The sequence below is a fragment of the Podarcis pityusensis genome, assembly GCF_964106645.2.
Source record: "Podarcis pityusensis genome assembly, chromosome: 2".
Classification (NCBI taxonomy): Eukaryota; Metazoa; Chordata; class Lepidosauria; order Squamata; family Lacertidae; genus Podarcis; species Podarcis pityusensis.
In genome coordinates, this window is record NC_138029.1 from 10991263 (window position 1) to 11004781 (window position 13519).

At 47.3% G+C, this 13519-nt stretch overlaps 1 protein-coding gene across 2 annotated transcripts in view; it reads left to right on the forward strand.

Moving 5' to 3' along the window:
- The window catches only part of RACGAP1 (Rac GTPase activating protein 1), a 59014-nt gene continuing 45495 nt past the window's right edge, over positions 1–13519 (forward strand). The window contains exon 1 of one of the 2 annotated variants that reach the window (XM_080994591.1): positions 1–132. In XM_080994591.1, the coding sequence (XP_080850717.1) occupies positions 112–132 (21 nt within the window). In that variant the 5' untranslated portion in view covers positions 1–111. Of the gene's footprint in view, positions 133–198; positions 221–13519 lie in introns of those variants that run through there. The other variant, XM_080994594.1, reaches the window with a different exon arrangement.

The window sequence follows — 13519 nt, forward strand, 5'->3', positions numbered from 1 at the left end:
AAAGGTGGGCCAACAGATTGCAACAACAATAATAATTCAGCATGGCCCAGTTTTCCTCCACCTGCAGGAGCCAAATTGGCAGATGGACCTGGGCGGCCATCCAGCTGCGGGATGCTGTGGAGCATTAATAAGGCAAGTTCCTTTGCTGAGCAGGACTGTGGCTTGAAGGCATCTGATATCACGGACAGAAGCTGGCTACGCTGAGCAATGGAACTAGCAGGTTGGTCGGTGGGCGCTTGTGGGTTCTGCATTTGGAAACCGGCGGATGTCGCAAGGCTGAAGCAGGCTGATGTTTGCGGGTGTAAGCTGGTTGAAATTCACTTTCAGGAGCTGGTTGGCAGAAGTCGGTGGATATTTGTGGGTTGAAGCCAAGGCGCAAATGTAAACGAGTGGAGAGTGAATGACGATGTGGTGGACATGTAAAAGGGTAAAAGAGTATTGGGAAATAATCCATAATGAATTGAAAAAAATGTTTAAAAGTACTTTCCCCAAAAAACACAACAGAGTCCTTTTCGTTGGGGATAATTCAGACTGAAATTCCCAGGTGTCAAAAAAGGTTATTTATGTATGCTACTACTGTGGCCCGTGTTTTGTTAGTCCAAAAATGGAAAACAAGTGAGGTCCTAACTAAAGAAGAGTGACAACTTAAGCTGACAGAATATGCGCAGCATGCAGACTTAACATATAGAATAAGGTAACAAGAAGAACATACATTTAGAAAAGATTGGAAAATGTTTATTGAATATATGAAGGGGAAATGTGTGTGCGTCCTATGGGGCAAATGCAGGCTTCAGGAACTATCCGCAAGCCTTGGGAGCCCGTGGGAGTTCCTGCAGGGCTCCCTAGGCTTGCGGATAGCAGCCTGCTGCCCGAAGCCCGGGGCGCGCTGAAGCAGTGCACCCCGGGCTTCGGGCAGATATCCACAAGCCTGGGGAGCTCCCGCCAGGCTCCCAAGGCTTGCGGATAGCAGCCTGTTCTGGGGCCTGGGGGGGGGAAAAATATTTCCCCCCCCCCAAAAAAAACCCTAGGTGCGCCCTATAGGCCGGTGTGCCCTATGGGGCGAAAAATACGGTAATTCATTCTGGAGGTCTGTTCTTAACCTGAAACTGTTCTTAACCTGAGGTGAGGTACCACTTTAGCTAATGGGGCCTCCCGCTGCCGCTGCACGATTTCTGTTCTCATCCTGAAGCAAAGTTCTTAACCCAAGGTACTATTTCTGGGTTAGCACAGTCTGTAACCTGAAGCGTCTGTAACCGGAGGTACCACTGTATACGACTATGCCAAGAGTGGACATTGATGGATGTCGTGGTAGAAGGCACACGAGGCTTCCTTTCCAGTGTTGAAGGTGCTGTTCCAGGACTGTTAGCTATGCGAGGGGAGAGCTACAGTTACCAGGATTCTTGGTGAAGGGGAAGCTTTAAATGTCTTTTGAAGATAAGATGTCTCCACAACGTTCATACCACTTGAACGGTCATGGCTTCCCCCAGATGATTCTAGTTTGTTAAGGGTTCTGGGAATTGCAAATCTGCGGAGGCTCTCTCGGCACAAATTTCAATTCCTAGGATTTTTTGGGGGGTGGGAGGTGGGCTGGGGGAGCTATGGCTGTTAAAAGTGGAGTAAGACTGCTTTGGGTATATGGTGCGGATGCGGCCCAAGTCTTAAGCACCGACACAGCCTATTGCAGCGGCAAGGAAGCAACTTGCTCCCATTGCTGCATGAAAATAATTATCTGCACAGTCTGAGTCACCGGCAATTTTCTCTGGAGCACCATCACTGCCCTGGGCTTTAGGATTTTCAATATCTTGTAGGGAAGAACTGCTCCCCGATGCATTCTCCTGCATCGTAGCAGCACTTCTTCTTTCGCTGAATGTCTCCCTCTCTCAAACGCAGACTTTGCCCGACTTACATAAGCTAGATCCTCAGTGGCTGTAAAACTCCAAAATAGCTGGCACAGGGACTGGAAAGGGATGGGGGTGAGGACTAGGGACTCACTGTGAAACGGATTATTTGCCCAATAATAGTTTCGTTTCAAATGCAGATAGATCCGTGGACTCGGTTTGATTTTAAAGCCACACATTTAAATGGCAAGAAGCCCCACTATTGCTTCGTTTGCCACATTCAGAAATAAAAAGCGCAGAACTGTCTGTCAAAAGGCTTGTTTTGAGATCAGTGGGGGGGGGGGGGAACCTTCCATTGTCTTCTTTGCAGAAAGCTTCCCTTCTCTCCTGACTCAGAATCTCTCCTCTCCACTGTTGGTAAATCCTTTTGCTCTTTGAAATGAGAGACCAGATTTCACATTTCATGCTCCCCGCCACTCCCCCCCCCCCCGACCCCGGTTTCCCTCGCAGAGTGCGCACGCCAGTTTAGCGCCACAGGAACGATTCCAGATTCCGAGCTCGGAATAAGGCCGTGAGTTCTTTAAACAGCAAAATTCCCTCCTTGGGCAGGATTGTTTAATGCTAGGCTGGTCAAGACCCTAACAAAACACGCTGCGGGGTACAGTCGCCGGCACGATCTCTACTCCGGAAACGCTCCGTGATTCATCCCAAAGGCTTACAGCGCCACCTGATGGAGTACAGTGGAATGAGCGAATACTCGCAAGAAAAAGACTAGGAAAACTCTAAAGCTCATATAGACTGAATGCAGAATATTTCTTCATAGCTGACGAGGCTCTTTTGAATCCCTGTGTACAGCTTTCTTTTAAAATACAGCATTAAGAAAGAGTTGCAGGCCCTCAGTCTTGTTTCTTTGTGATTAAACTCCTCAGGCATGTGTAGCTACTTCCTAAAATTTATGGTAACTGAACAGACTGCATGTTCATAGAATCATAGAATTGGAGTCAGGGCCATCTTAACCATAGGCGCCAGGGGTGCAGGGCACCCGGGTGCTGGGCTCTCGGGGGTGCCAGGCCGTGAGTCTGGGGCCCAAGCGTTGGAGTCCCAGGAAGAGCCCATCCGTCGGTTGGAGAGCCACAGCGGGCTATTCTGCTGCGGGCATCTCTGCGCCGTGAGTTCAGAGGTGAGCAAGGCAGCGAGGTGCTGAGGTGGCCGGCCGGCTCCGCCCTCTTGCGCGCCTGGGATTGGCGTAGGGCCATGGAGAGGCCCGCCCAGCGCACGCTGCTGACACCATGAAGCGCCCAGCTTCGCTCAGTCGCTGATGCCTCGGGCTCCTTATGTTACGTGTTTTCTTTTCCTGAGCAGATCTTTTCTTTTCCTTTTTTTTTTTAATAAAAAATAATATTTATTAAAGTTTCATAGGAAAAAAAGATCACATTAATAAAAAAAAAATTAGTAATAAAAAAGAAAAATACAAAGTAGAAAGAAAAAAGAAAAAAACAGTTAAAAACAATTCCATCTTTTCCTCACTTCTTTTACGCTTGTTTCCCGGACCTCCTCATACCTCCCTCTTTTGTATTCTAATTCAATTGTTAATCCAACAATTCCTTTCCCTCCTTTTTACTCCTACAGATCTTTTCTTTTCCGGGCGGATCTTTGCACCCTGGCGCCACATATGCTTGCCCCTGATTGTAGTGTTAGAGGGGACCACAAGGGTCATCTAGTCCAACCCCCTGCAATGCGGGAATCTTTTGCCCAACATGGGGCTTGAACCAAAGACCCTGAGGTTAAGAGTCTCATGCTTTACCCACTGAGCTAAAGGTATCTGCTTGAGCTTCCAACTTATTACTTTGCCCCTTAGTTCACCTCCAGCGTGAAGAGGCAACCCATCTATATTTGGCTTCAATGACAGATGGTCCCCCTCTGCTCAGTCCCCACCTTCCCCCTTAAAACAACTTGCAACCACCAGATAAAGGGAAGGATTTCCCCCTACAAAGCTCCTCCTTTATAAATAAGCTTCCTGGGATGTCTGGAAGCTCCCCAAGACAGTGCAAGCTTTGGGGCGTGAGGGTGCTAAAATAAGAGAAACAACACCAAGTTTTTGAAACAAGCTCTGGAGAATGGAATTTGACATAGTACTAAGCACGGTATGAATGCACGGAATGAGGGTCCACTCTTGTAGCGAGACGCTCCCCTCCCCCTGTGCCCCCTAAACCTGTTTGGGGGCTTCCCCCACCATCCAGAGCAGATTTAAGGTTGATGTATGATTGAAGGGACGCAGGTGGCACTGTGATCTAAACCACTGAGCCTCTTGGGCGTGCCAATCGGAAGGTTGGCAGTTCGAATCCCCACGACGGGTTGAGCTCTCGTTGCTCGGTCCCTGCTCCTGCCAACCTAGCAGTTCAAAAGCACACCAAAAAGTGTAAGTAGGTAAATAGGTACCGCCCCGGCGGGAAGGTAAACGGCGTTTCCATGCGCTGCTCTGGTTTCGCCAGAAGCAGTTTAGTCATGCTGGCCACATGACCCGGAAAAATTGTCTGCGGATAAACGCTGGTTCCCTCGGCCTGTAAAGCAAGATGAGTGCTGCAACCCGAGTCATCTGCAACTGGACTTAACTGTCAGGGGTACCTTTGCCTTTACCTTATGATTCAGATCTCAGATTTCTGCCTGACATCACACCTTTTCTATGACATACCTGCAATGTCTTGATGCTGCTGTGTGAAATGTATTGTGGGAAGTCACAGGAACTTTCAAAAATACACGTAAGCTTTGTTCTGAGCTTCTTATTTGTTTTTCTTGGAGGTTGTTGCAACAAGGATAAACGATCAGGCTTCTTAGCTGCTGTTTTGCTTCAGTTTTCTTGGCTGCGGCCTTTTGCTTGCACCTAACTGATCCTTGAACCCTAAGGGCTAGAGTCGCTGGTGAATTTGGGAAACGCTTTAAGTAGTGTACCCCAAGATTTTGTCCTTAACAGGGGAGCCATGAGGGGAGGAGATAAGAGAAAGTCCAGCAGAGCGAGCAGACTTCGTTCCATGTGCGCAACAACTTAGTTGACTCTCACTTTCAGTTTACTAAAAAGAGAAAGAATGGAGTTTGAGAAAGAATGGAGTATGTGCAAAAAAACCCAACACCCTTTATGTTCCATGTGGAACAAAACTGAGAAAACAAAATAAATTAAAATGCATCCACTCTTCCTGGATATCTTCCTTGATATAAATTCTCTTTAATAAAAAAAATCCTTCCAGTAGCACCTTTAAGACCAACTAAGTTAGTTCTTGGTATGAGCTTTCATGTGCAAGCACACTTCTTCAGATACACAGATACATGTGTGTATCTGAAGAAGTGTGCTTGCACACGAAAGCTCATACCAAGAACTAACTTAGTTGGTCTTAAAGGTGCTACTGGAAGGATTTTTTTTATTTTGACTATGGCAGACCAACACGGCTACCTATCTGTAAATAAATTCTCTTTGTCATTAATACGATTCTACTGTCAGGTTACAGGTTCAAGGCGGTTCGGAGCATTTAATTTTCCCATCCTGAGAGGAGGGATTTGCCCTACAGCACATACCTATGAAATCTTAAATATTTGAGCCTCAGGTTGCAGCTAGTTAACCGTATAATCCCCAGTGAACAAACTGGTCAAAATATGTATCCCAAAGAATACAAGCAGTCCATTTAAACAAAGCCTGAAAAGATATGCACAGTTGTACCTTGGTTTTCGAACAGCTTAGTTCTTGAATGTTTCGGCTCCTAAACGCCACAAACCCGGAAGTGAGTGTTCTAGTTTGCAAACGTTCTTTGGAACCCAAATGTCCGACGGGGCTTCCACAGCTTCCAATTAAGTACAGTAAGCTCCTGCAGCCAATCAGAAGCCGCGCCTTGGTTTTCAAACGTTTTTGGAAGTTGAACGGACTTCCGGAACGGATTCCGTTCAAGAACCAAGATGTGACTGTATTACCATAAAATACACGAGCCATCCAGGACAGTCCAGTTGAATTCCTTCACAAAGTTCCTTTCCAAATCTTTACTCTTCCTTCTTCTTCCCAGCACATCTTACCCAAGGCTCTCTTTTCCTGTCACCTCACACCCAGGTACACTGGCAACCTTCCAAACTCCCCCCCCCCCCAAATCTCTGTTCACACCTCAAGGCAAGGGGGGAGGCCAGTTCTCTTGCACTGCCAATGGCTCTCAATGGCCCTGTATTATTTCTTCATGGCCCTAGCCTGGCCAGGTCCTTTTGCATAATTGTTGTTGTTTAGTCGTGTCCGACTCTTCGTGACCCCATGGACCAGAGCACGCCAGGCGCTCCCGTCTTCCACTGCCTCCCGCAGTTTGGTCAAACTCATGCTGGTAGCTTCAAGAACACTGTCTAACCATCTCGCCCTCTGTCGTCCCCTTCTCCTTGTGCCCTCCATCTTTCCTGACATCAGGGTCTTTTCCAGGGAGTCTTCTCTTCCCATGAGGTGGCCAAAGTATTGGAGCCTCAGCTTCAGGAACTGTCCTTCCAGTGACCACTCAGGGCTGATTTCCTCCAGAATGGATAGGTTTGATCTTCTTGCAGTCCATGGGACTCTCAAGAGTCTCCTCCAGCACCATAATTCAAAAGCATCAATTCTTCGGCGATCAGCCTTCTTTATGGTCCAGCTCTCACTTCCATACATCACTACTGGGAAAACCATAGCTTTAACTATACGGACCTTTGTCGGAAAGGTGATGTCTCTGCTTTTTAAGATGCTGTCTAGGTTTGTCTTTGCTTTTCTCCCAAGAAGCAGGTGTACTGTTTATTAATTTCTAGGGTTTATGAAGGTTCCCCCCAAATCTATAACACCATGGTTTTAAAGAAAGGGGGATGTTGTGACAACTGGTGTCAAGATGACGCCAGGCCTGTTTGCTTACATGCTGGCCTCCCTCATCATCATCTGCTCTAAGGCAGTCCTTTGAGTCTCCTCTCAGGCTACGGGTTACAAATCAAGCCCCAAGATCCAGCTCTGCGTGTGCCACTGGCCATTGTCTTCCTGCAACTCACTCTGCCTTTAGTGTTCAGGCCTTCCTGGGTAAAAGAGTTTTGGTAGGGGAAAAGGCCGTAGCTCAGGGACAAAGCATCTGCTTTGCATGCAGAATGTCCCAGGTTCTGTCCCCAGCATCTTCCAGTGGGGTTGGGGGAGAACCCTGTCAATAATAATAATAATAATAATAATAATAATAATAATTTTTATTTATATCCTGCCCTCCCCAGCCAAGGCCAGGCTCAGGGCGGCTAACAAGCAATAATAAAAACAAGTTGAATGAATGCAACTTAAAAACAAGATTAAAATACAACATTAAAATACTGAAACATTAAAATGCAGCCTCGTCACAGGAGGAGAAAGGAAAAAGAAAGAGGGGGGGGGGAATCAAATTGACTCCAAGCCAAAGGCCAGGCGGAACAACTCTGTCTTACAGGCCCTGCGGAAAGAAATCAGATCCTGCAGGGCTCTGGTCTCATGAGGCAGAGCGTTCCACCAGGCCGGAGCCAGTGTTGAGAAGGCCCTGGCTCTGGTTGAGGCTAATCTAACTTCCTTAGGGCCCAGGACCACTAGGGTGTTGCTATTTATGGACCTTAATGTCCTCCGTGGGGCATACCGGGAGAGGTGGTCCCGTAGGTACGAGGGTCCTAAGCCTTGAAGAAAGGTCAAAACCAGCACTGAGCAAGACAGGCCGATGGGTCTGACTCATTGCTTCCTTGAATGCTTATGAAGCGAGGTTTTGGAGACCATTCAAAATGGCAGGGGTAGATACTTCCTCGACACCCAGTGGCGTAGCATGGGGGGTGCAGGGGGGCCGGCCGCACCGGGCGCAACATCTGGGGGGGGCGCTTGCACTCGCAGCTCTCTGCCCCTACCTGGCTCACTCACTCTAGGGGGCGCAAATTACTTGCCTTGCCCCGGGTGCTGACAACCCACGCTACGCCACTGTCGACACCCTCCGAGAATGGGCACAGAAGCAGCCGTGGGTGTTGGATGAAGCCAGCAATTGGCCTTTAATGGGGCTGCGGAGACGCAGTCAAACATTTTACGGCTTGCAAAATATGAGCAAGGCACTCCCTCTGGTAATCGCCGGAATCATCAAATTAGCATAAATTCTATTAACAGTTTCCCAGACGAGACTTTCGGAGGCCTGGTCCCCTTGACGCAAACAAAAGGGAAGATAATTGCTTTACAATAAAAGGAATGGCAAAAGGGCCAGTGATCTGAACTTGCTGTTTAATTCTTTCCTTCTTTGAAATCACATTGTGCATGAAAGGACCTTCTGATTCCCTCTGTTCTTGTCGTGTGAAATCAATTGCGCTGCCGCCGGCCATTAGACGGCAGGCCCCCTTTTTTTTATTATTTTAACAAAGCCTTTGTGGAGCAGTGGGAGGAAATGTGCGTTGAGGGAACCAGAGTAATAGGAACAGAAACAGCCCAGAGAGAACCCTTGATCCCTGCTTACCGTGCTAGAGGACAGGAAGATGTTCTGGGAGGATATATTTTGCAGGATTTCTCCCTTTCCTAGCATGAATCCTAAAAGACCTAGGTTAAACCATCATTAGCAAATGAATGCCTATTTCCATCCCTGCATGGTTGCAGAGATACGGTTGAAGACAGACTCGCAACATTTTCTGTGGCTCTCGGTGCTGAACAAATTCCCTGTTCTTTTTCGAAGCTGCAAGCAGCTCATCATTCATTGCTATCTTTCTGTGAAGTGACCTTTGATCACTATAGAAAGCTGTTGGTGCCATTTGACAAATGTCTTTTTCTCTCTCCTTTTGTTCCTTTTTTTTTTACCTAGTACCCTAACTCTGGTACTCTATGTGGACCAAGAGGCCTTCTTTTAAGTCAAGGTCACGACCCTTTGCATCCCTCAAGTTCTTCCTGAGAGCAGTGGAGGAGAGAGGCAGGGATGAAGAAGGACCACTTGTTGCAAAGCTGGGGCAAAGACATCATCTCCTGAGGATGTTACTGGCCAGTCTCTCCTTGCCACAGAGTTGTTGTCGTTTAGTCGTGTCCGACTCTTCGTGACCCTCTGGACCAGAGCACGCCAGGCACTCCTGTCTTCCACTGCCTCCCGCAGTTTGGTCAAACTCATGCTGGTAGCTTCGAGAACACTATCCAACCATCTCGTCCTCTGTCGTCCCCTTCTCCTTGGGCCCTCCATCTTTCCCAACATCAGGGTCTTCTTATGAGGTGGCCAAAGTACTGGAGTCTCAGCTTCAGGATCTGTCCTTCGTGTGCACTCAGGGCTGATTTCCTTCAGAATGGATAGGTTTGATCTTCTTGCAGTCCATGGGACTCTCAAGAGTCTCCTCCAGCACCATAATTCAAAAGCATCAATACTTTGGTGATCGGCCTTCTTTATGGTCCAGCTTTCACTTCCATACATCACTACTGGGAAAACATAGCTTTTACTATACGGACCTTTGTTGGCAAGGTGATGTCTCTGCTTTTTAAGATGCTGTCTAGGTTTGTCATTGCTTTTCTCCCAAGAAGCAGGCGTCTTTTAATTTCGTGGCTGCTGTCACCATCTGCAGTGATCATGGAGCCCAAGAAAGTAAAATCTCTCACTGCCCCCATTTCTTCCCCTTCTATTTGCCAGGTGATGGGAGCAGTGGCCATGATCTTCGTTTTTTCGATGTTGAGCTTCAAACCATATTTTGCGCTCTCCTCTTTCACCCTCATTAAAAGGTTCTTTAATTCCTCCTCACTTTCTGCTATCAATGTTGTGTCATCTGCATATCTGAGGTTGTTGATATTTCTTCCGGCAATCTTAATTCCGGCTAGGGATTCATCCAGCCCAGCCTTTTGCATGATGAATTCTGCATATAAGCTAAATAAGCAGGGAGATAGTATACAGCCTTGTCGTAGACCCACCCAAATCGGCTAAGCAGAGGAAGAGACAGATTACCTTAGCATGGTTAAGAATGCTAAAGGTTAAAATAATAGAATAAGTGTGCATGCACATGAAAGCTCATACCAATAACAAACTTAGTTGCTCTCTAAGGTGCTACTGGAAGGAATTTTTTTATTTTGTTTAGAATAATAGAGGGTCATCAAGTCCAGTCCCCTGAAATCCAGGAATCCCAACACACGGTCTCCCATCAAACCATATTGGACCCTGCTTAGCTTTGCAAATGTCCTAGCAGTTTTATTGCTGCACCACTAGGAGGGACCCCTTTTATTTCAAACAATTCCAGAGGGATCGACCCATAATGTCACAAAATTGTGAGCAATCCACCGGGGGAGGAGGGAATGGACCAAATGTGCATATTGGTCAAAAGTCCATCTTTCATGATTATGGGGTCGTGTCACGAACAGCACCTTCACTTTGGAATTTACCTCCATACCACTGCTTGATAGTGCAAAGGGATCACTTTAAATGCTTTAACATCTCCGTCCTGCATCTTCAGGCTCCCCTCTTACATCTGCCAGCCTGCTTCTATTTTCCTCTGGTTTCCTTCGCATTGCTGCTACCTATGCACAACAGCAATTTGGAAGCAGAATCATTTCAGAACCGCGCTGGTAAAATGCTCTGCTTAGGCAGCTGCCTGGATATTGTTCTGGAATGTTATTATGGTAATAACTCAAAGTGCTTCTCGGGTGGGGGGAGGGGAGTGAAAATACCTAAAATGATTGGCATTCATACTAGAAACGAAAATTTCCTTTGAAAGGGAAGGTTCCTGGAGAACCATTTCGCATGGGCTGCCCGGCCATCTTTGTCCCAGGCACCCTTCCCATAGGTTCTTTGGGAAATTATCAGTAAGGTAAAGGTAAAGGGACCCCTGACCATTAGGTCCAGTCGTGACCGACTCTGGGGCTGCGGAGCTCATCTCGCTTTATTGGCCGAGGGAGCCGGCATACAGCTTCCAGGTCATGTGGTCAGCATGACTAAGCTGCTTCTGGCGAACCAGAGCAGCGCACGGAAACGCCGTTTACCTTCCCGCCGGAGCGGTACCTATTTATCTACTTGCACTTTGACGTGCTTTCAAACTGCTAGGTTGGCAGGAGCTGGGACCGAGCAATGGGAGCTCACCCCGTCGCGGGGATTCGAACCGCCAACCTTCTGATTGGCAAGTCCTAGGCTCTGCGGTTTTACCCACAGCGCCACCCGCGTCCCTATGTAGGAATAGAATAGCACATTATCATTGCTTGATCAGGACTAGCTCACTGCCGTGAGCATCATCAAACAAAATGCTATATGGGTTTTAAAAAATGAATCTGGGAAGGCTTCTAGGCATTCCGCCTAACCCATTAACAATAGTACCACACTAAATGGTAGGAAAATACAGGGGGAAACTGCCATTTTGATGGGCAAATCCAGCACTTCCCAGCATGGCACAACTAACTATCAAACTATGAGGCTGAAGAGATGACCTTGTGACTTAAGATTCATGTGCTTTATTTTCCGTAAAGCAAAATTGCACTGAGGTCCAGTGGACATTTCTTCCTCCTCTTTGTCTACTTCTGCTAAACGCCTCTAATCAAAATTAAATTAACTGGTTCCAAGAGCTGCTGGATCACACAAGAATCCTTTGTTGCATCTGTACTTTCTCCATCCGGTGACTATGCCATTCAAAAATCCTTTGCTGTGATCAACAATTGACAAAATACCGTTCTATTTTCTAAGCTAGGGCACTTGAGGGGGGTCAGCTATGAAGAGGCGGAATCTTTGAGAGACAAAGAAAGCTTTATAAAATGGGGAGAAATGTAAGCAGGAGATATGCAACCAATCCACTTGTAAGGACCTTGAGCCAAATAACTGCACATGTTCTCTATTCTCATAGACAGCATCCACCTCTCAAACTGCTGCAAATTTTCTCAGCAAGAAATTACTGAAGGTGAAACCAGGAAACTATTAGTATGCTTCCAGACATGAAGAATTAGCAACAGCCACTCATTGTTGTTTTTGAATTATGGTGCTGGAGGAGACTCTTGAGAGTCCCATGGACTGCAAGAAGATCAAACCTCTTCATTCTGAAATCAGCCCTGGGTGCTCACTGGAAGGACAGATCCTGAAGCTGAGGCTCCAATACTTTGGCCACCTCATGAGAAGAGAAGACTCCCTGGAAAAGACCCTGATGCTGGGAGAGATGGAGGGCACAAGGAGAAGAGGACGACAGAGGATGAGATTGTTGGACAGTGTTCTCGAAGCTACCAGCATCAGTTTGACCAAACTGCGGGAGGCAGTGGAAGACAGGAGTGCCTGGCGTGCTCTGGTCCATGGAGTCACGAAGAGTCGGACATGACTAAACGACTAAACAACAACAACTCATTGTTCTAAGCTGGAAGGAGAATAGCAACTCTGATTCCCAACTTCTGGAATTCAAATGCCATTCTGCAGCCAAGGAGATGGTCCACTTTTCTTCAGTCCCATATACTGTTGGAGGCAATTTTCATTGGGACCTTGGTATGTAAGGATAGCGTTAAATATATCCTCCTCCCCGCCACCATCATTGAAATCCTGATCATGAGCTTCCCCCCTCCCCACAGCAATGTGGGAAAGAGAGGAATTGATTTAAGGCAATGTTATTTGGAAATTATCGTGTTAATTCCTAGAGTGGAGTGAAGGACCATAGAGAAGCAGATGCTGCAAACCCGACAGAACAGTTGCACAATGAGTCATCCACACCCAGTGGCATAACATGGGTTGGTAGAGCCCGGGACCATACAGAAGGGTGCGATGGGAAAGAGGGGCATGGACAGAGTACGCATGCACATTCATAACAGCATCTGTGCCACCCAGGAGATCGAAGCCACAGAGATAAGAAAAGAAGAGCCGTTCTGTTGTCTGGAGGGGTCACTTCCTGGTTTGCATGGAGAAGCCGTTTTCAACAGAGCCCAGTGACAGAAATGCACAGCTGTATTGAGGCAGCACCGGGTTTTGAAATTTTGTGCCCCTAACAATTTTGTGCCCGGGGCAACTGCCCTGTGCCACCACCACCACCCCGCTATGCCACTGTCCACAACAGAGGTGATTGTTCCACTGTGTCAAAAAAGTTAGATTTTCTGAGCTCTGAAAAATGGAAAACAAAAAGCAAACGGGCAGAAGCTGAACAGGGAAAAGCTGGGAAGAAGATATTTTAATCATGACATTATGCAGATGCCTTGAAGGAGTGAGCAAACCAGTGTGTGGCTGTTCCTCTGTAAATGCTCTAAGTAGAAGCAGCCCTGAGTCAGTTGGATGCTGACAAAGTAACTATATGAAATCCCTTTTGCACATATTGTTGGGAAAAAGCACCAAGGCAAAAGCCAGCTCCAGATGGCTGGAATGCAAAACAGGTTTGCAGATGTACTGTTGGAGAAAAGGTGGAGCCTATTCTCTGTACTGAGCACCGGATGTTAGCTCAGTGTGTCATCTGATCTGTACTGGAAGTACAGGGGAGGAGTAGAGACTCTTCTGATGGAGTCTGAAGGGAACAGTCACATTTCTATGTACTGTTGAGTGACAGGAATAAAACATGTAGAAAGGACTCCTGTCTGTCTCATTTCTCCTCCCTGGGAGAATGCAGGGAGGGAGAGAGAACCAGAGAAGCAGAGGGTGTGTTCTTCTCACGACTAATGAGAAGAATCGCCGGGTTTGTTTACCTAGCCCTGCCGGGGTCGCAGACGGACGGTAAACACAGAGTATCTCACTCAATTGCCTCGGGGGAGGCCAGGTACCTCTGCC